At 31.1% G+C, this 21790-nt stretch overlaps 2 protein-coding genes across 6 annotated transcripts in view; both read right to left on the reverse strand.

Annotated features, from left to right (window-relative positions):
• The window catches only part of LOC119602168, a 55243-nt gene extending 40960 nt beyond the window's left edge, over positions 1-14283 (reverse strand). Inside the window, exons 1-2 of one of the 5 annotated variants that reach the window (XM_037953535.1) lie at positions 14181-14283; positions 10848-11138 (exon numbers count right to left, since the gene is read on the reverse strand). In XM_037953535.1, the coding sequence (XP_037809463.1) occupies positions 10848-10874 (27 nt within the window). In that variant the 5' untranslated portion in view covers positions 10875-11138; positions 14181-14283. The other 4 variants (XM_037953540.1, XM_037953539.1, XM_037953537.1 and 1 more) reach the window with 4 other exon arrangements.
• Positions 14284-16027: 1744 nt separating this feature from the next.
• Positions 16028-18580, reverse strand: LOC119602177 (pickpocket protein 11). The gene is given in 7 exon segments (XM_037953550.1): positions 16028-16152; positions 16216-16328; positions 16388-16568; positions 16634-17106; positions 17240-17542; positions 18253-18494; positions 18572-18580. Coding segments are annotated over 7 exon segments (1446 nt in total).
• Between the last annotated feature and the right edge of the window lie 3210 nt (positions 18581-21790).

The following is a 21790-nucleotide window of genomic DNA, read 5'->3' on the forward strand; positions in this document are numbered from 1 at the left end:
ATTAAGTATATCAATCGGTTTAAAATCACTTTCTGAGTCGATTATGTCCGTCTGTGTGTTCATGCAAAAAGATAATTTTTTTAAGAACAAAGCTGTTTGCATAAGTTTTTTTAGCTTTTTGGTAAAACTACTAAATAAAAACAGAACCTAACCTCACAAAAATAAATATTTTAAAATCGAAAAAGTAAATCGACAGATTTCAAATCAGTTAATTTACATTTTGGGGGCGTTCAAGAATAAACACTTAATTTTCAAGAACATATTAATTAAAACCTTAAAATTAGATTTTTGTTTGAATAATTATGCCTAAAAGATTATAAACAAATTACCCAAAGTCACATATTTAAATGAACATTTTTCTAAAACCCTATTTATAAAATCATTTAGATTTAAATAACGTACAATTAACAAATAACACTCCTAGTAATAATAATGTTAAGTATGGGAATCTAATCTTGTATTTAATAAGACTTAAAGCATAAACTCTAGGCCGATAAATATAAAAAATGGGCTTTAGTTTCTTAGTAAAGTAACTGTTGTTGGTATGAGAGTTTTGTTTGCATACAAATGTTTTGTTTAAAAAAAATCTTTCAAAATATTAAAAAATTTTAATTCTTTTTCTTTTTTTTACAGAAAATTTTATGCAACAATAGTGTTGTAGAAACAACAACTACGAAAATTCCAAACAAATTACTAGCTTTGCAAGTATTTTGTTTAGGAAACAAAAACAAAATTTATTCCCAATATTGTTTAAAGTTTTTTTCTAAAGTTTTTTTTTTGGTTTTCTTGTTTTTTATTTAATTTCTTTGATTTTTACACAATAACATTTTGAAAAAATTTACAAAAAATAGATTCATATTTAAGTTAGTTATAGTTATTTGTCTGTCCGTCCGTCTGTCTGTCTGCTAGTACAATGTGTAAAATAAAATAGTTAGCTGGTTCAGTAAATAACTAACCTGTTCTTTTAAAGTTGGCATTAAACCAAAACAATGTTTATTTTTTGTTTATTTCTTCTACCAGAAATAGAAGAAAAATATAATAATAGACACACACACATTGAAATAACTTTATGAAAAAGTCAATAGTTTTTTTTTTCTTGCAGCATAAAGACAAAATAGCAACAGCTAGTGGAATAAACTCTGAAAATATGGTGTAGTACACTGTTTACCTCATTGACAGTTCAACGTAACCGTAGTCTAACGACAATCTTAAACTTATAGACAAAGATTTATACGAGGGTTTTACCAAACAGTCGGGAAATTCACAAAAAACCCAGATGTTCAAATGTTTAGAAACTCAATTGTTTTTCCCTAGGTTAACTTTCTCAAGATATTGGTCCTTTATAGCAAGTATATAGATTGTCCCCATGACGAAAGCTGTTCATTGACAGAGAAAGTGTTCCGGCGTCTCAGTGTCATCCCTGTATACTCCATTTTCGTTCAATTTTGTATAGTTTTGTTCGCAAAACCTAAGTTTTTCTCAAATTTACAATGGCATCCTCGTACATTTAAACATTTTTTAGGTTCGATCATATTCTACAAGATTTCATACTGTTGTTCGAGTAAATGAATATGTGATTAAATGTTGCTCATTGCATTTTGTTATAAACCCCTACGCTAAATATGAATAAAAACTAAGAACTGATGACTCGTTGGTAAGATTTGAAAGCAAGTTGCTAAAAAATTTAATTGAATTAATAACGAATTTAGTTGAAATATAAGCAATAATTAGCATATAAAACTATATGCAGATAACTTTATGCATATGGTTTTGACCAAAATCCGCAGGAAATGATTTTTGTGAAAACAAAAAAACTACATTATTTATCAAATTCTTAATTAATTTCTCTTGACAACGCGTTTAAGTATAACAGTTGTCAGAAAACTTTAATTTAGCCACAAAGTAAAAAAACATTGTGCAACTTTTGTCTAATTTTTTTGCCATGATAGCAGCTTGTATTATAGTATGTACTTTAAGTAATGTTTTTTTATTATTTCTTACCGTAATTGTTAAATACCTTTAAGTTACCGTTAAATTGCAACAGGATTTTATGTGTTTTTGTCGGCAATTTTGTTATTAACACAAATTCTTTTTTTATTGAATTAAACTGTAGAATATAAATTTGTTATACGAAATATTTTAACATTATTCTATTGTAAAAAAATAGTAAATTAGTTTGATAAATACAATTGGATCAATTCCAATTCAATTCCAATATATACAGATGTTAACAGTACATTTTAATATAGAAAAGAGTTATTTTCTAATTAAGAGTAAAACATAAAGGCTGAGGAATGAGGAAAATTAAACGATACTTAACTTTAATCCAAAAAGTACTAAGTACCAGAACTATAGACTAGACTATAGACTAGACTATAGACTAGACTATAGACTAGACTATAGACTAGACTATAGACTAGACTATAGACTAGACTATAGACTAGACTATAGACTAGACTATAGACTAGACTATAGACTAGACTATAGACTAGACTATAGACTAGACTATAGACTAGACTATAGACTAGACTATAGATTAGACTATAGACTAGACTATAGACTAGACTATAGACTAGACTATAGACTAGACTATAGACTAGACTATAGACTAGACTATAGACTAGACTATAGACTAGACTATAGACTAGACTATAGACTAGACTATAGACTAGACTATAGACTAGACTATAGACTAGACTATAGACTAGACTATAGACTAGACTATAGACTAGACTATAGACTAGACTATAGACTAGACTATAGACTAGACTATAGACTAGACTATAGACTAGACTATAGACTAGACTATAGACAAGACTATAGACTAGACTATAGACTAGACTATAGACTAGACTATAGACTAGACTATAGACTAGACTATAGACTAGACTATAGACTAGACTATAGACTAGACTATAGACTAGACTATAGACTAGACTATAGACTAGACTAGACTATAGACTATAGACTAGACTATAGACTAGACTAGACTATAGACTAGACTATAGACTAGACTAGACTAGACTAGACTATAGACTAGACTAGACTATAGACTAGACTAGACTAGACTAGACTAGACTAGACTAGACTAGACACTAGACTAGACTAGACTAGACTAGACTAGACTAGACTAGACTAGACTAGACTAGACTAGACTAGACTAGACTAGACTAGACTATAGACTAGACTATAGACTAGACTAGACTATAGACTAGACTAGACTAGACTATAGACTAGACTATAGACTAGACTATAGACTAGACTATAGACTAGACTATAGACTAGACTATAGACTAGACTATAGACTAGACTATAGACTAGACTAGACTAGACTAGACTATAGACTAGACTATAGACTAGACTATAGACTAGACTATAGACTAGACTATAGACTAGACTATAGACTAGACTATAGACTAGACTATAGACTAGACTATAGACTAGACTATAGACTAGACTATAGACTAGACTATAGACTAGACTATAGACTAGACTATAGACTAGACTATAGACTAGACTATAGACTAGACTATAGACTAGACTATAGACTAGACTATAGACTAGACTATAGACTAGAGACTATAGACTAGACTATAGACTAGACTATAGACTAGACTATAGACTAGACTATAGACTAGACTATAGACTAGACTATAGACTAGACTATAGACTAGACTATAGACTAGACTATAGACTAGACTATAGACTAGACTATAGACTAGACTATAGACTAGACTATAGACTAGACTATAGACTAGACTATAGACTAGACTATAGACTACTATAGACTAGACTATAGACTAGACTATAGACTAGACTATAGACTAGACTATAGACTAGACTATAGACTAGACTATAGACTAGACTATAGACTAGACTATAGACTAGACTATAGACTAGACTATAGACTAGACTATAGACTAGACTATAGACTAGACTATAGACTAGACTATAGACTAGACTATAGACTAGACTATAGACTAGACTATAGACTAGACTATAGACTAGACTATAGACTAGACTATAGACTAGACTATAGACTAGACTATAGACTAGACTATAGACTAGACTATAGACTAGACTATAGACTAGACTATAGACTAGACTATAGACTAGACTATAGACTAGACTATAGACTAGACTATAGACTAGACTATAGACTATAGACTAGACTATAGACTAGACTATAGACTAGACTATAGACTAGACTATAGCCTAGACTATAGACTAGACTATAGACTAGACTATAGACTAGACTATAGACTAGACTATAGACTAGACTATAGACTAGACTATAGACTGGACTATAGACTAGACTATAGACTAGACTATAGACTAGACTATAGACTAGACTATAGACTAGACTATAGACTAGACTATAGACTAGACTATAGACTAGACTATAGACTAGACTATAGACTAGTCTATAGACTATACTATAGACTAGACTATAGACTAGACTATAGACTAGACTATAGACTAGACTATAGACTAGACTATAGACTAGACTATAGACTAGACTATAGACTAGACTATAGACTAGACTATAGACTAGACTATAGACTAGACTATAGACTAGACTATAGACTAGACTATAGACTAGACTATAGCCTAGACTATAGACTAGACTATAGACTAGACTATAGACTAGACTATAGACTAGACTATAGACTAGACTATAGACTAGACTATAGACTAGACTATAGACTAGACTATAGACTAGACTATAGACTAGACTATAGACTAGACTATAGACTAGACTATAGACTAGACTATAGACTAGACTATAGACTAGACTATAGACTAGACTATAGACTAGACTATAGACTAGACTATAGATTAGACTATAGACTAGACTATAGACTAGACTATAGACTAGACTATAGACTAGACTATAGACCAGACTATAGACCAGACTATAGACCAGACTATAGACCAGACTATAGGCCAGACTATAGACCAGACTATAGGCTAGACTATAGACTAGACTATAGACTATACTATAGACTAGACTATAAACTAGACTATAGACTTGATTATAGACAAGACCATATACTAGACTAGAAAGACTTATCTTATGTCGATGAGAAACCAAGCGAACAGAGACTTTACATATGATTTCTTCTGGAAAAGACATGATACGTTGCTGAATAACATTATTTTTTATCGCAATGAAAAAACTGTCACTCTTTTGTCATATTTTGACAGTTATACATAAGATAGAAACTAGTTCATTTAAATAAATTGTAAATTCTTTGATTTTAGGAGTTTAAAAAATTCATTGTCGTTTCCATAAAGCAATTAACCAATACATAATCAATTTATTTAACCATTTCACAGCCTGTGTTGTATTATAGTAAAATAATAATAAAATGTTTAGAAACGAAAACAAAACAATTAAGAAATTAAACAAAATCGTCATTACAACGATTATAACTCTGGTTGTGAATTGGATAATTATAGTTTTTATTTTGTTTGGAAATTATCTCAAATCAAAAATATTAAATAAATAGTAATTAATTAAACTTATTTATACAGCATACATAATCGAATTGAAATAAACATTTATTAAAACTCTTAAAAATTATGTTTGAAAAGCAGACATCATTACATTGTCCAGCTAACTATTGAACAAAATATTGCTTAATCATTATCATTAAGACAATTTAGAGTTAAATCGCTTTTTTTTTGAACACTTGTCACTGCAGGCTGTCAGATGGGGAAATTCAAATCTTTTTGCAGTTTATTTGTGTTTCGTTAACACCATTAAAAATTAAGTAAAACTATTACAAAATTATTTTGATAACATTAAAAGAAAAATACAAAAAAAAGCATCTTTAAACAATAATCATTTAAAAACCGTTACTATTTAAATACCAACAATAACAACAACTTAAATAATAACAATAACAAAAATATTTAAAGAAAAATATTGATTTCACCCGAAAACTTGTAACAGCAGTCATCCTCTAGTCAACGTCATTATGAGGTTTTGTTCATCATGTATCATTAACCATCATCATCACAGACAGCACCAGAGGTGCTTTAAATTTTTGATTTTTTTATTAAAGTTTAAACTTTAAAACGCGTGCTTGAGCTGTAGCTATAGATAGAGCTCCTCCACAAGAGTGAAAGTGAATCTGTAAGTTTTTTACGTTTTTTTTTCAAAGTTGTTTTTGGTTTGGTCTTTACGGTTGGTGTTTTTATGTAGATGTTGGTGATTTTGATGTTGTTTTTGTGCTGTTTATGACGGCGACAATGACAACAACTATAGCAACAATAACATCAGCAGCAATAACACCAGCAGTAGCAGCAATTATTAGAAAGCAATGAATGAATGTTGTTTATATGTTTCATGCAAATATGGTCATAAAGTTTAGTTAAGTTGAGTTTAATATAAGAGGGCAGTCGAAAAAGTTCATAAAAAGCTGATTATTTTGGAATTAGAAATCGCATTCTCAAGCAACAATGTGACGTTTTTTGAAATATTTTGTAGTTGTTAAGAGGTTTTTGGAGGTAGTATTACATTTTACTTCAAACTTTTTTCTGCTAAACCGATTTTTAGAAACATATTAATTGACATTTTCAGAAACGTAAGCATTTCATACGACTTAGTTTAGTGGAAACTAAAATTAATATTTCAAAATTTTCTACATGGAATAACAAAGATATGTTAATAAATGTACACTAATAGACTGAGATTGTACTTTGCTCATCACGAAATTTAAGTAATAAGATATGTTTAAAACTAGCCTCGTATAAATCAACTATAAACTTACTACATAAAATAAATGATAATGTCACACAATCACAGTTTGCTGACTTAACTGAAAGGCGAAAGGAACAAACCAAACGTGTTCAGAAATATTCATGTTTCTGTTACATGTGTGTACGTTAACCCTGCCGACTAAAGACCGCCATCATAAATTCAGTTAGCTAGTCCTCCTCTTTGGCGAAAAACTGAAAAAATTAAAAATTACTTTTGCCAAAACCAACAACTCTTCACACCATATGTCTGGCCATTTTACGAAGTGCTGAAGGTTCGCCAGTAATTTTTGTTAATTTATGCATTTTTCATTTCTTTCACAACCCATTAATAGACGACAAATTATGACAAGAGGAAAAATCCTTAAAATATTTAACTCACGTTAAATTTTAAAGCGCAACTACTTATATGTTAAAACATTGACTAAAGTCTCCACTAATTTGTGTATAACTAAATTGTAAATTGTTTTCCTTTAGCATATGCATGCATGTTATTTGCATGAAATTTGTATGGACTTTGTGCGGGTCAACTAGGAACAAATTGCGTGTTGAATGACAGTAGAGGGAGAAACTTTATAGTAACTACTGTAAACGTTCGTAATAAACAACGTATCTATATGTAAGTGAATTCTATAGTCCAGTCTATAGTCCAGTCTATAGTCTAGTCTATAGCCTAGTCTATAGTCTAGTCTATAGTCTAGTCTATAGTCTAGTCTCTAGCCTAGTCTATAGTCTAGTCTCTAGTCTAGTCTATAGTCTAGTCTATAGTCTAGTCTATAGTCTAGTCTATAGTCTAGTCTATAGTCTAGTCTATAGTCTAGTCTATAGTCTAGTCTCTAGTCTAGTCTATAGTCTAGTCTATAGTCTAGTCTATAGTCTAGTCTATAGTCTAGTCTATAGTCTAGTCTATAGTCTAGTCTATAGTCTAGTCTTATAGTTGTCTATAGTCAGTCTATAGTATAGTCTATGTCTAGTCTATAGTCTAGTCTATAGTCTAGTCTATAGTTAGTCTATAGTCTAGTCTATAGTCTAGTCTATAGTCTAGTCTAGTCTATTCTATAGTCTAGTCTATAGTCTAGGTCTAGTCTAGTAGTCTATGTCTATAGTCTAGGTACTATAGTCTAGTCTATAGTCTAGTCTATAGTCTAGTCTATCGTCTAGTTCTTTTGTCTAGTCTATAGCTAGTTCATAGTTCTAGGTCCTATTAGTCTAGTGATAGTCTAGTCTTATAGTCTTAGTCTATAGTCTAGTCTATAGTCTAAGTCTATAGGTCTTAGTCCTATAGTCTAGTCTATAGTCTAGTCTATAGTCTAGTCTATAGTCTAGTCTATAGTCTTAGTCTATAGTCTAGTCTATAGTCTAGTCTATAGTCTAGTCTATAGTCTTAGTCTATAGTCTAGTCTATTAGTCTAGTCTATATTCCTAGTTCTATAGTCTAGTCTATAGTTCTAGTCTATAGTCTAGTCTTCTATAGTCTAGTCTATAGTCTAGTCTATAGTCTAGTCTATAGTCTAGTCTATAGTCTAGTCTATAGTCTAGTCTATAGTCTAGTCTATAGTCTAGTCTATAGTCTAGTCTATAGTCTAGTCTATAGTCTAGTCTATAGTCTAGTCTATAGTCTACTCTATAGTCTAGTCTATAGTCTAGTCTATAGTCTAGTCTATAGTCTAGTCTATAGTCTAGTCTATAGTCTAGTCTATAGTCTAGTCTATAGTCTAGTCTATAGTCTAGTCTATAGTCTAGTCTATAGTCTAGTCTATAGTCTAGTCTATAGTCTAGTCTATAGTCTAGTCTATAGTCTAGTCTATAGTCTAGTCTATAGTCTAGTCTATAGTCTAGTCTATAGTCTAGTCTATAGTCTAGTCTATAGTCTAGTCTATAGTCTAGTCTATAGTCTAGTCTATAGTCTAGTCTATAGTCTAGTCTATAGTCTAGTTTATAGTCTAGTCTATAGTCTGGTCTATAGTCTAGTTTATAGTCTAGTCTATAGTCTGGTCTATAGTCTAAAAGAAACTCTTTATATTTAACCCTTTAATTTTTATAAAAAATTAAAAAAAATCTTGTCAGCAGTTTTTTGTAAATTATATCAGCATTTATTAAAAATTATTTATTATAACTGGTAAAGTTTACAAGGCCTATGCTTGAAAATTTATTTTCGACGCCAAAAATATCTCAAGGTATTTTTATTGTTTTTGACAAATATTAATAATTTTTTAAATTTTTTGCTAATTTATCGTTTTATACTTTTTTGTTTTAATGACCACTTAAAATTATTGCAAGTTATGGAATTTTTATAAAATAACTTTAAACAATTTAACTTGACAGTTAATGTTTATTAATTTATTAAATAAGACAACTATTTCTTAAAAGGTTTAATCTTAAAAAATGGTTTAATATTAGTATTTAATAAATAAATATTAGCATTTAATTTAGAAAAATGCATTTTTTAGCTCTTAACAACAAAAAATTCTTTTCTGTTTTTATAATTTTTTTTGTTAACCAACCTCGTTATTTTCTATTTCAAACACTATTTTGTTATATAAAATCTTAACTCAATTAAATTATATATTAACAATAATTAAAAAATTTAATCACCTCTAAATAACAATTAAGTTGTTGAATAATCAATAGCGTTAAAAGAAACAGAAACAAGAAAAAAGCACCTGCTAATGCAAAACAATCAAGAAAAAACAAAAAAGAACGCGGAAAACTTCTTTTTTTGTGCAGACAACTAACCACCAACAGCCACAGACAACATGGTCATTTTGAAGTTCCTATTACTGTTACTTTTTGCTCTCTAATTCGCGATCCCTCTAACTATATCAAACCCTCTCTTTTCCCACTCTCTTTAAATTGCAATTAAAACTGTTACAGTTATTTTTAGTTCCTAATACGTGTTTTTTTTAAGGTAATTACTCCCACTTTTCTCTCACTGTACCAACTCTATACACATGAGTTGTTGCTGTTGACCGTTTAGACAACTTTTTAACTGGAGTTTTAAACAACAAAACCCAACCACAGACATACATATATTAACAAGGCTAACTGGCCTACAGCCACAATTCTTATCAAGTTTAACTTAAAAATATAAAAAAAAAATAATTTTATACACGAAATGAAATAAAATTGGTATAGAATGGAATAAAACAAGTAAGAAAGTATAGTCGTGCAGTTTTGATTATATGTTACCCTACAAAATGTTGTCTTATCTATAGTCAAGTCTGTCGTTAGATTACAAGTTCGCGAATCCGGCGGTCTCAAATAATAGTCTTTACTATAGTCTGTATTATAGTCTGAACTGTACTATACAAACTGAACAATAGTCTAATCTATATTCTGAACTGCTGTCTAACCTAGCCTATAGTTGAAATATAGAATATAGTCTGAATTATACTTTAAACTATAGTCTATTTTACGGTCTGAACAATAGTTTAGTCAATAGTCTGAATTATATTCTAGCCAAAGGCCTAACTTATAGTCTCAATATAGTCTTGTCTGTAGTGTGAACTGTACTCGAGTATATTGTCTGGACTATAATTCAGTCTATAGTTTGGTTCATTATCTGGATTATAGTCTTGTCTATAGTTTAGTTAATAGTATAGTCTATAGAATGAACTGTAATCAAGTCTATAGTCTGTATTATAGTTTATTCTATTGTCCAAACTAATCTAGTCAGTATGGTCTATAATCTAGTCAATTGTCTAGTCTATAATATGGACTATAGTTAAGACAATGGTCTATATTCTGAACTATTTTCAAGTCTGGATAGTATATTGGCTGACTTGACAATCCTATTTTCTGGACTACAGTTTAGCATATAGTCTACACAACAGTCTAGTTTATAATCTGTCAAGACTATGGTGTTAACTAATCCATAGTTTAGTCCATTATATGGACTATAGTCTATTCTATAGTGTGGACTATAGTCTGATCTATAATCTAGACTATAGTAGAGTTCACAATATGGATTACAGTCTAGTCTACAGTCTACTCAATAGTGTAGAATTTAGTCTAGTCCATACTTTAGTCCCCAATCTCTTCGTTGTAGAGTATACAAATAGATATATAAAGGTGCAACTTACCTTACTGCAATAGTAAATATCCGACATATTCGTTGATGTGTTCGAAAAATATATAAATAAATATTTATTTATTTAATATTATTTATTTATTCTTACGCCAATTCGTGTGTGTCTTGTTGTTGTTGTTATTCTTTTTAGTGCAGCATTAATAAAATCAAAATCTTGTATTTTAACGGTTTTGAATTTTAAAATTTTTATATAATATTTATTTCTTGCATTAGATTATTAGTTTAGATTGTTTATAGTTGTTTTTGTTTTTCTCTAGAAGAAACTTGTTGTTGTTCTCCTAAACTTAAGGTTAAGAAGAAAAAAAAAACTTGTTTATTTTTTGCAAAACTGGGAGAAAAACAAATCATACACAATATACTACATATAATTATTTAAATTGCAGTTTTACTACAGTTGTTGTTATTTCTGTTAAAAAATAAAAGTGACTTGTTTTCTTGTTTTGTTGAAAAAATTTTGTTATTTTTTATTTTTGATAATATTAATTATAGACTTTTTATTTTAACACATTTTTTTCATGTTTTTCTTATTAAATTTAATTTTTTTAAAGAAATTTTGTCAAATTGTTTAAGTACGCGCGTGAAAATTTCCGCCTTATTATTTGTTTGTTAAGTTTTTCACTTCTCTTTAAATTGCATTCGTTGTGGTTGGTTTTGTGGTGTGGTCTGTATTTTAAGTGTTAAAAGAAAGACTTGGAAGACTTTCTACTTCACTGGTGCCGCAACTGCTTGAAAAACTACATTAAAAAAACTTGAAGAAGACATTGTTGTTGTGTTGAATATTTTTACTTGTAGGTTGTAATTTTCGCTGTTGTTGTCTACATATGTTTAGCTTTTTCCGTCAAAAAATGCAAGGCAGAGCATTAAAAGAGTGTATTTATTTAGTTCATAACTTTAGTCCAGTATTGAGCTACAGTTGAGATTATAAATTCTAGACTACAGTCTAGTTATTACTGTGGACCTTAATGTAGTCTGGAATACAATCTAGCAAAAAGAACTAAACTGTAGCCTAATCTTTATAGTAATCTATAGTACAGTATATAATCTAGTGTATAGTCTAGTCTATAGTGTATTCTTTAGTCTGTCTATATAGTCTTGTATACATATATGTATATATATATAGTCTATAGTCTTGTCTATAGTCCAGTATATAGTCTAGTCTATAGTCTAGTCTATAGTCTAGTCTAGTCTATAGTCTATAGTCTAGTCTATAGTCTAGTCTATAGTCTAGTCTATAGTCTAGTCTAGTCTATAGTCTATAGTCTAGTCTATAGTCTAGTCTATAGTCTAGTCTATAGTCTAGTCTATAGTCTAGTCTATAGTAGTCTAGTCTAGTATAGTCTAGTCTATAGTCTAGTCTATAGTCTAGTCTATAGTCTAGTCTATAGTCTAGTCTATAGTCTAGTCTATAGTCTAGTCTATAGTCTAGTCTATAGTCTAGTCTATAGTCTAGTCTATAGTCTAGTCTATAGTCTAGTCTATAGTCTAGTCTATAGTCTAGTCTATAGTCTAGTCTATAGTCTAGTCTATAGTCTAGTCTATAGTCTAGTCTAGTCTAGTCTATAGTCTAGTCTATAGTCTAGTCTATAGTCTAGTCTATAGTCTAGTCTATAGTCTAGTCTATAGTCTAGTCTATAGTCTAGTCTATAGTCTAGTCTATAGTCTAGTCTATAGTCTAGTCTATAGTCTAGTCTATAGTCAAGTCTATAGTCTAGTCTATAGTCAAGTCTATAGTCAAGTCTATAGTCAAGTCTATAGTCAAGTCTATAGTCTAGTTTATAGTCTAGTCTATAGTCTAGTCTATAGTCTAGTCTATAGTCTAGTCTATAGTCTAGTCTATAGTCTAGTCTATAGTCTAGTCTATAGTCTAGTCTATAGTCTAGTCTATAGTCTAGTCTATAGTTTAGTCTATAGTCTAGTCTATAGTCTAGTCTATAGTCTAGTTAGGTTAGGTTAGGTTGATAGGAGGATGTATACTACATCAAATCCGAAGAAATACATCTAGGCCACTATCGGGCCTGTTGTGCGCTCCAATTCAAGAAAAAAAAAAATTGTTCACTGAATGTATTATTTTTCCATGTTCAGAAACTCAGTTTCCTGGACGTAATTCCTAAGAATCTTCCAATCGTGTTGGTTATGAATGTTATTTCCGGAATAACATCACTTCCAAGATACTTGGATCTAACTTGGACTATAGTTTAGTGTAGAATCTAATCTATTTTTAGTGTGTTCTACAATATATAGTCTGAACTGTTGGCTAACTAGCCACAGTCTGGACCATTGTCTAGTCTATAGTCTAATACATATGTATGTATATAATAAAATATGTAGTCTATAATCCAGTTTCTTCTTAAAAATTATGCAAATTTTAATATTTTTGAATAAAAATCACCCATTTATGTATATAATTTCTGTTCCTGTTCTTTCTTAAACAAATAACTCTTTTAAAACTCTTCATTAAGGCACTCACACGCATAACATTCTTAAAATTTACACAAAAAAGAAGAGAAGTAAAATAATCAAAACAAAAATTGTTCACAAGAAGAAGACACGCATGCATTACACAGATTGCACTACTTGTTTTTTATTTTATAGTTATTGTTGTTTCTTTAATAGTTTTATTTCCTTTCCATAAGTCTGTACTCCGTGTTAGCTTTTCTTGTTGTTGTTTAAGCTTCTGTTGCTGCAAATGATGGTTTTTGATTTGGTTTACATTTTTATTTTAAACAATTTATAAAAAACATACTATTTTTAAAACCAGCATATGGCCATTACTCCTCTAGTGACGCTCAATGTTTTTTTGTTGCCTTAACAATTCTATTTTCTTTTTTTTATAGAAATTGAATTGTGTTTATGGTCACCACAATTTATGTCTCACATTACACTTTGCTTTTCTTTTCTTTTAAAGCTGCTGCTGTTTTGTATCTATCTTTCTTTTAAATCACTACTATTTCATGGTTTGTGCAAAAACGTCGTTTGACGTTAATAACAGCAACAACAATAATAACAATATTGCAAACAAAATGTCAACAGCATTTCATTCACTGCTGATCACTGCATTCAATCACACCACAAAAAAAAAACAACCAACAAAACAAAACAATTATTTTTTTTATTTTACTACTAACGTCACTGCAACAACAAATAAAACGAAAAAAATCACTAGCTTTTGACTCTTATTTTTAAGCCCCGCTTAACTCTTTCTTTCAAAACAGCTCGCTCTCTTTTTACGAAAGACAATTTCAACGAGTACCAACAACAATTTGTATATTTTTGAATTTTTTTCTTAAAATGCGGTTTTTATATAAAAATTGTTATATTTTATTACGTTTTTTTGTACCGTTTATTTTTGAAATTTTTTTAATTTTATTCAAGTTTTTATTTTAAGCGTTAACAACGTGCGTCTCTTAGCCAAGTCCGTAATGAACTGAATAGTCGCGTTTTGTTTGTCTTGTAAAGAAGTTGTTGTTACCAAATTGTTTTTTAAGCTGCTTGCACATTTACGTTTTTGTGTTGTGTTTGTTGCCATTCTTCCTTCTCTTGAGACGCGTCTTAAAGTTATTTTGAATTTAAAATTAATTAATTTTTTCTCATACTCAATACTGGTTTCTTGATGAAATGGTTGTGTTATTGACTGGTTGTTGTCTGGGCTTAGTGAAATGAACGGCCGAATATAGAAGATCTTACCTTAGTAAGAAAACGTATTTATAGACTGGATTTTAGTCTAGTCGATATTCTGGACTATTGTCTTAAGTCTGGACTAATCAATAGTCTAGAATAATGTCTGGACTATATTCTAGTTTATAGTCTGGACTATAAAGAATAATGCTTAGTCTGTAATCTTATCTATAGTCTGGACTGTAGTTAGTGTAGACTAAAGACTAGTCTGGACTTTTGTCTATAGTATACACTTCCGTCTAGTCTGGTCAATAAACTGGACTGTAATTTAATCTATATTCTAGTGAATATTCTGGACTGTACCCTAGCATATGTTCTGGATTATAGTAATTGGTTGTCTATAGTATGGAATATGGTCTGGACTATAGTCCAGTCTATATAATAAACTATAGTCCAGACTATCGACTAGACTATAGTCCAGACTATTGACTAGATTATTTTCCATATATCCAGACTATAATTATAGTATACTATATATAGTATACATATAAAATATAGCAGTCTAATATTATAGTCTGGATATATGGACAATAATCTAGTCAATAATCTGGACTATAGTCTAGTATATATAGTATAGCAGTCTAATATTATAATTTGGATATATGGACAATAATCTAGTCAATAGTCTGGACTATAGACTAGTCGATAATCTGGAAAATAGTGTAGTCGATAGTCTGGATTATAGTTTAGTATATAGACTGGACCATAGTCCGGTCTATAGGCTGGACTATAGTCTGCTCAATAGCTTAGTCTATAGTCTAGTTTATATACATTTTTTTTCTCATACTAAATACTGTTTTTTGCTAAATACTGTTTAGGCCCAATATTGAAGATCATTAGATATCTTCTCTTCAGAGAATGTGTATGCAGAATAGTAAGCAATCAATGAAGGACCATGGACCTGACGTAATCTTGTTTGAAGATAATGATGAAGTAATATCTTAACTCAATCGTAGTTTTTGAATGATGAAGAAGGGTTACTTTAGTCCATGTCCAATACGAAACGACCAAATCCGTAAACACCAAAAACAAATCCTATCCTGTCGAGATAAAGAAAAACTTGAACCAAACTTGTCACTTCCATAAACCACCATTAAAGATGTTAATTTCCCGTAAAAATAAGGTCTGATGAAAGAATGAACAATTTTCAGGCTGCTCTGGGCTGAATCACCTGCGTAAACTTTAAGGCAATTATACAGATATTGGATAAGGTAACAATTTGTAGGTTTGGTGATAAAAAAAAACTAAAGCACTAGTGGTGCACGGTCCGCGTTGCAATCCCATGACTGGACATGTGCACTCTCAAATTTTAAAATAATCTGTTCGGATAAATATTCTAACTTAACAAGAATATTTCTTAAAATCACTTGAAGGTTTTTCCCATTAGGTATTCAATAGGTTCTTGAGTTTATCGATTACGAACAAACATTCCGATAATAATGTGATCTTAATATTATTAAAATTGAGAAGAGTGTTTTCGCTTAATATTTGACATTTTTATTGTTTACTTTTTTTTAATTTCAAATACCTTTCCACCAAACGATAACAACCAAAATATATTATCTCAATGCCACTGATAAGGGAACAGCCCATACAAATGCCAATAACTCCACCGATATTGGCTAAAACGAAAAAAATAAAATAATTAAAATGCTGATCTTTCAAAAAAACTACTTCAAACTTACACAAAATTTGATACCAATTATAAAGAACATTCTTCTGGTATCTGATGGCTATATCAGAAGGATAAAAGATTTTAACAAGACTCAATTCGCGTGGTAGTTGAGATATAGAACCTCTAAAAAATGTAGAATTTTATAAAAACAGATCTCTTAAAATGTGGATAAAAAGACTTACAAATATTTTTCATTAATATGCTGCCTAAAGGTATGTCTTAATCGATTAACATATTTACGATAATAATAGCGATTATATGAACACAACGGCAAGCAATCGGGACAAGTTAAAGAATCCGAAAGCAATTCCTTTAAATGAGATTTTATATCGACATTTACTGGGTAATAAGTTTGCCAAGTAACTGAAAGATAAATGCACTTGTAAGAAAAAATTATAGAAACTCAGTGAAAATTCTTTACTAAGTACCTCTATAACGTTCCAAACATTCCGAATTAGCTAGAGTACATTGCTCCTTAAGCTCATCCACTTTCTTAGACTCAATATCATCTTTGGAGGCATAAAATGGTATACAATTGCACAACGATTCTATACTGCGTATTTTACACTTTAATAAACATTCCGATTTATCAAAGGCCGCCTCTTTATGTTCATAGGGAAAGTAACAACCTCTTTTACGAACACTGTGAGAGCGGGCATCTTCTACGGTTTTCTGGGATACCAATTTCAATCTAACATCGACATCTTCTCCCGGACAAACATGAAACTCTTCCATTTCTCCCATGGAGACATCAGGTATACGTTGTGTACCAAATAGCTTAATATTAAAACCAATTGTACTATCTTCGGCATAGAAATAGTCGGAAGTGGTGGAGTTTAAGATGAGAGTTAAACCCATTTCGGGACCCGTTGAATTGGGATAGTACAAAGAGTTGGGATTTCTGGAGAATAAAAGAATATAGAAGAATATTTTAAATATCAGATATATTGGAGTCTAAAAGTTGATTAGCTGCCAATTTCTTTCGCCCTCTCAAAAGTTGGTCATTTTAGATAAGAACTCAGTTTTAGACTTACTTCTTATATTGATAGTTGAATACACAACAGGCTCCATCTCCAAACGCCATTTGCTGAAATTGTTCTCGACAATCGATAATTTCCCCGGCCCAAAAACATTTCACTATTAAATCTTCACATTTTGGTGCCAACATTTTGATAATCTTTCGTGTATTGAAGGGTTCACCGAATATATTTTCCAAATCATTGTGTAACTTCAAGGCCTCATCAAAATCTATAGAATCGGTATTCAAAAGACCCGATAACTGTTGTAACTTATGTTCCCAATATTCTGGAGGATTATAATCAAAACTGCGTAAAGTGCTAAAGAAAAGAATACAAATCCATGAATGTAAAATAATACGATCGCGAAATTAGACGATTGGTTTTGAATTCCCTTCTAGAACTTGAATTGCATCCGAATTTTTTGTATTTTTATATGTATGTGGATGTTATTCTTGACGTTGTTCTCCCAGAAACCTAAAGACTCCGCCTTAATAAGGCCATACCACCCGTCTGATGTATACTAATGTAAAAAATAGGTCATTGAGCCTACATTTAGATGTACATAATTGCCAAGGCATTCGAAGAGGAATTGGAAGGCTGTTTATCTTTATCCCTGTCATTGTAATTGCGACAAAATTAGTCGTAGGGGAGGCCAATTCGACTGGTATGTTTGCCTAGCACCCAGAATCTAGTTATTACTGCAATCCACCTCGATATACCCCTCCTATTTCGTGTCTCATTGAAAGAAGGCCACATTATTCTGATCCCTAGATTAATCAATCTATTCTCATTCTTTTGGATTAAGAACCTGAAGATACTATATATGTTGTAGTGTAAGAAATTAATGAAGGAATTAGCCAGGAATATTGAGGTTATATATTGCCCTACAATTGGTGGACGAAAACTTTGCAAAATCTATTAGAAAGTTAAAACTAGTACAACCACTTTTTTTATTCGAAGTGATCGGACTGGATCTGTACAATCTGATAAGAATTTGGCTGTAAATTTGTATCCCTCTCTTTACTTACATATCCAAAGCATAATTACGAACAGCCTCACGACTAAACTTATTATTACTGCACACAGCCACCGAAGGAAATGGCACACTATACACCGTATATTTTTGAGTATCTAAAGCGGTAACTGTAGGATCTCTAAGAAAAGATATCAAAGTAGTGCCACAAACATAAGTAGCGAAAGTAATACCCATTACAATGAACATAAACCAAAATAATCTAAAAGAAAACAAAATTTAATAAATATTATACAACTAATTAAACTACTAAATAGTAAAATAAAAAATCCCACACCTTTGATATTTACGTCTTCTTATATAGTAAAGTAAACCAAAACCATTTAGGCTGGTTTTTTGAAAATATTCCACTAAAGTCTCTTTAGCTGCTTGATATAAAGTGGTTAAAACCATTTTAAAACTTTACCCAGTGAACGCTTTTTGGAAATGGTATCAAAAAAGAAATTTAACTGAGTTAAATTTATTTGAAAGTGCGTTAAATTGGTTTTGTTTTGTCTTTATAGATAATTTCGTTACAAATTATCTTTAATTAATAGTTTTTCGTTTGCTACCTGTTAAATTTGTTAGTAAGATATTTTGTTTTAGATTAAAGTTTAATAGCGAGCTGAAAAAATGTGTATATTAGACACTTCATTTACATAAAAAAGGCTTGACCGGGGGGAGTGTAAAAAAACAATTACACTTGTTAGAGTAGAAATTGTTTGGGAATACAGGTGTGTCATTAGTATATAACAAGCAACTACCAACACTGCTTGTTAGATAATCACAACTCATTACAACTCATGTATAGTACTAAGGAAGAAATTTGTATTTGATTGTCTCCTAAAAATATTAATATTGCACATCCCGACCTCAGTTGTATTAAATAGTTACAACACCCCCTATTGATGTGTAAAAGTTCGACTGTGACCGATAGTTCTCCCCAGGGAGAAAAAGTATTGTCCAAGGATTGAGTTGACAATCTATTCGAGTATGACTCGGGGTCTTTCGGGAGCGAAGACCCAATTGTCGTGAGAATGAACTCCGCAACAGCTCTAACAGCTCTTACTCAGTGAAAACCATCACAGCATAATTTACCGCAGACCGACCAATCTAGTGCTTTCACAATCCTGTTCCTTTAGTTTTCGGATTTGTGCTTGCAAGAAAATATGCATCAGATTTTAAGGGAAAATCTATTGAGAGTGTTAAGTATTAAGGACGCCTTAATCATAGGGATTATACTCTGGCTCCGTATTAGCTAGTGCAGCAAGTTCGAGGCTTTCTGATCAAGAGATAGTTTGCATGCTTAGTAGAAGAATTATAAACTCAAACGATTGTATTAGAATAAAACGATTGCATTAGAAAAAAGGGGACGTCATAGGGAGGAGTCTTATCGCCCCTTATGTGCTTTATACGGTTAACGGCATTCTAAGGCTTTTTTAATCTTAAGGTAATTTGCCTATGCAGATGACGTAGTGTTGTTGGTCAAAAGATAATTTTTATCCACGATCTGTGATAATATAATGGAAACTGCGCTAGGCGAACTCTCAGCTTGGGCGAATACGAAAGATCTAGCAGTAAATCCCATCAGATAGAACTGTTACTGTCAGGCTGACAAAATTATACGGCGTCGAATTAACTCCCAAGTATTTAGAGGCCTTCCTAAACAGTAAGGAAATAATGAAGGAATGAAAAGGAACCCAACAATTACGATACGTACAAGAACATTATCGGAAATTATAAGCGGCCGCTACCAGCATTTAAATTACGTCTGAAGAACACCTGCACAACGAAGTTAGAACTCACCCCCAGGCATGATCTTCGTCTGTATGAGGGCGACATCCAAGAACACCTGGATGACATTGATGATGAAAGCTAATACAAGACAGTTTGAAATACTATACACCGTAAAGCAGAGGAACGCTCCATCAAATCCCACCGCGATAGTATTATACTTGGAGGTCGTTCCCCACCCGTTACAAACGAGGAACGAAACCTATCACGTAGTACTAGAGTTTTGATCGGTATGGTGTACCCATTTAAACTCGTACTGGTCGAGAATAAACGACACCATTCAAGATCACTGTCCAGCGTGTGGCACAGGCCCACACAATGTTCAACACCTTTTCAACTGCAGGGCAAATATAACTTATCTGGAACCTGAATGCCTTTGGACTCAGCCGATAGATGAGGCTCGTCTACTGGGTTCAGATCTAACTGACTGACTGATAACCAGAGCGAAGAGGAATAGTAGGGAATAATTTTTAACATATATATGTGCAATTTCAGATGTCGTTGCTACAACAACAGTAACCAGATATGGTTGTATAAATGTATTGTTTAGTGGGAAGTCTTGAGAAAGAACTGGAATAGAAAGATTTACAATAAAGTTCAACGGTGTGCCTCCTTGGACATTACAGGCGCAATAAGAAGCACACCACAAGCGGCTTCCTATTTTCATTATGTAGCGAGTGTGGCACATAGGAACCTACTAAAATTTTACAAAAAAAGATTTCGGGACTTCAACTATGATGGAGTTTCCAACAGTAGCGACTGGCTTGGATCTCATTAATACTGCAGACCCTCAAGTGCGAAATATGTAGGCCCTTATGGACAAGATTTTATGCAAAAGCAACCAGGATACTTGTGGCACTAGATAGATGTAGTCTTAGGAATCTGATAGCTATAATAACGGGACATTGTTTTATTAGGCTTTACGTCAATCAGTAAGTTAAACAATATCCTACCGGAACTATAAAGCGTTGATCCCAGGAACTGTAGAAGGTTGAGCACATCATCTGCCACTGTCCTATAATACAAGATCTCAGGCTGAAATGGCTATGAAATAGATTCCACGATAAAGTGAGGGATATATCAATATAACAGGAGAATTAACCGTTTCTTCGATTGAAGACTTAAGTGGTTTCCACCTAATATTTTAAAGAATTTTGTTCCGTGAGAACTTTCAGCAAGTTTCACTTTCGCGGATCCATACTCGGCTAGTTGAATAATAAACACTTTTTTGTATTTGTTTTATTTCTTTATTTTTTATTTTCATTCTTATAGAACTATAAGACACATGCTTATTTTATGTTTGTTTTTAATGAAATTTTTTGATATAATAGATGAAAATGAATTTGATTTGAAAATGTTGTAAAAATAAATCTATAGATTAATTTTCTTCTTTTTTTTTTTTTTTGTTGTTTGTCTGAGTGGAATGTTTGTTGTTTTTTTAATTAATAATATAAATTAAAGTACAAATATGAAAAAAAACATGTAAAATAAAACAATAAATAAAAATATGTAAATATATTTTTTAAAGAGACAATAAAATAAACAAGAAAATACAACACATTTAAACATTTAATAGTAGTTAATCAATTAAATGATTTTGCATTTGTTTCTTTTAGGAATGAATAGTTTTTATAAACAATTACAAATTAGAGTAAATAGTTGAGGGATTGCTGTTTAAGAAACATATATAATTAATACAGAGAAATGTTTTTAATACAAATTATAATTGGTTTATGTTTTCTTGGTGTAAAGTAATTGGT

Source organism: Lucilia sericata, unplaced genomic scaffold (genome assembly GCF_015586225.1).
Source record: "Lucilia sericata isolate MDLA Ls3-8-SP2 unplaced genomic scaffold, ASM1558622v1 Contig000212F_arrow, whole genome shotgun sequence".
NCBI classification, from domain to species: Eukaryota; Metazoa; Arthropoda; class Insecta; order Diptera; family Calliphoridae; genus Lucilia; species Lucilia sericata.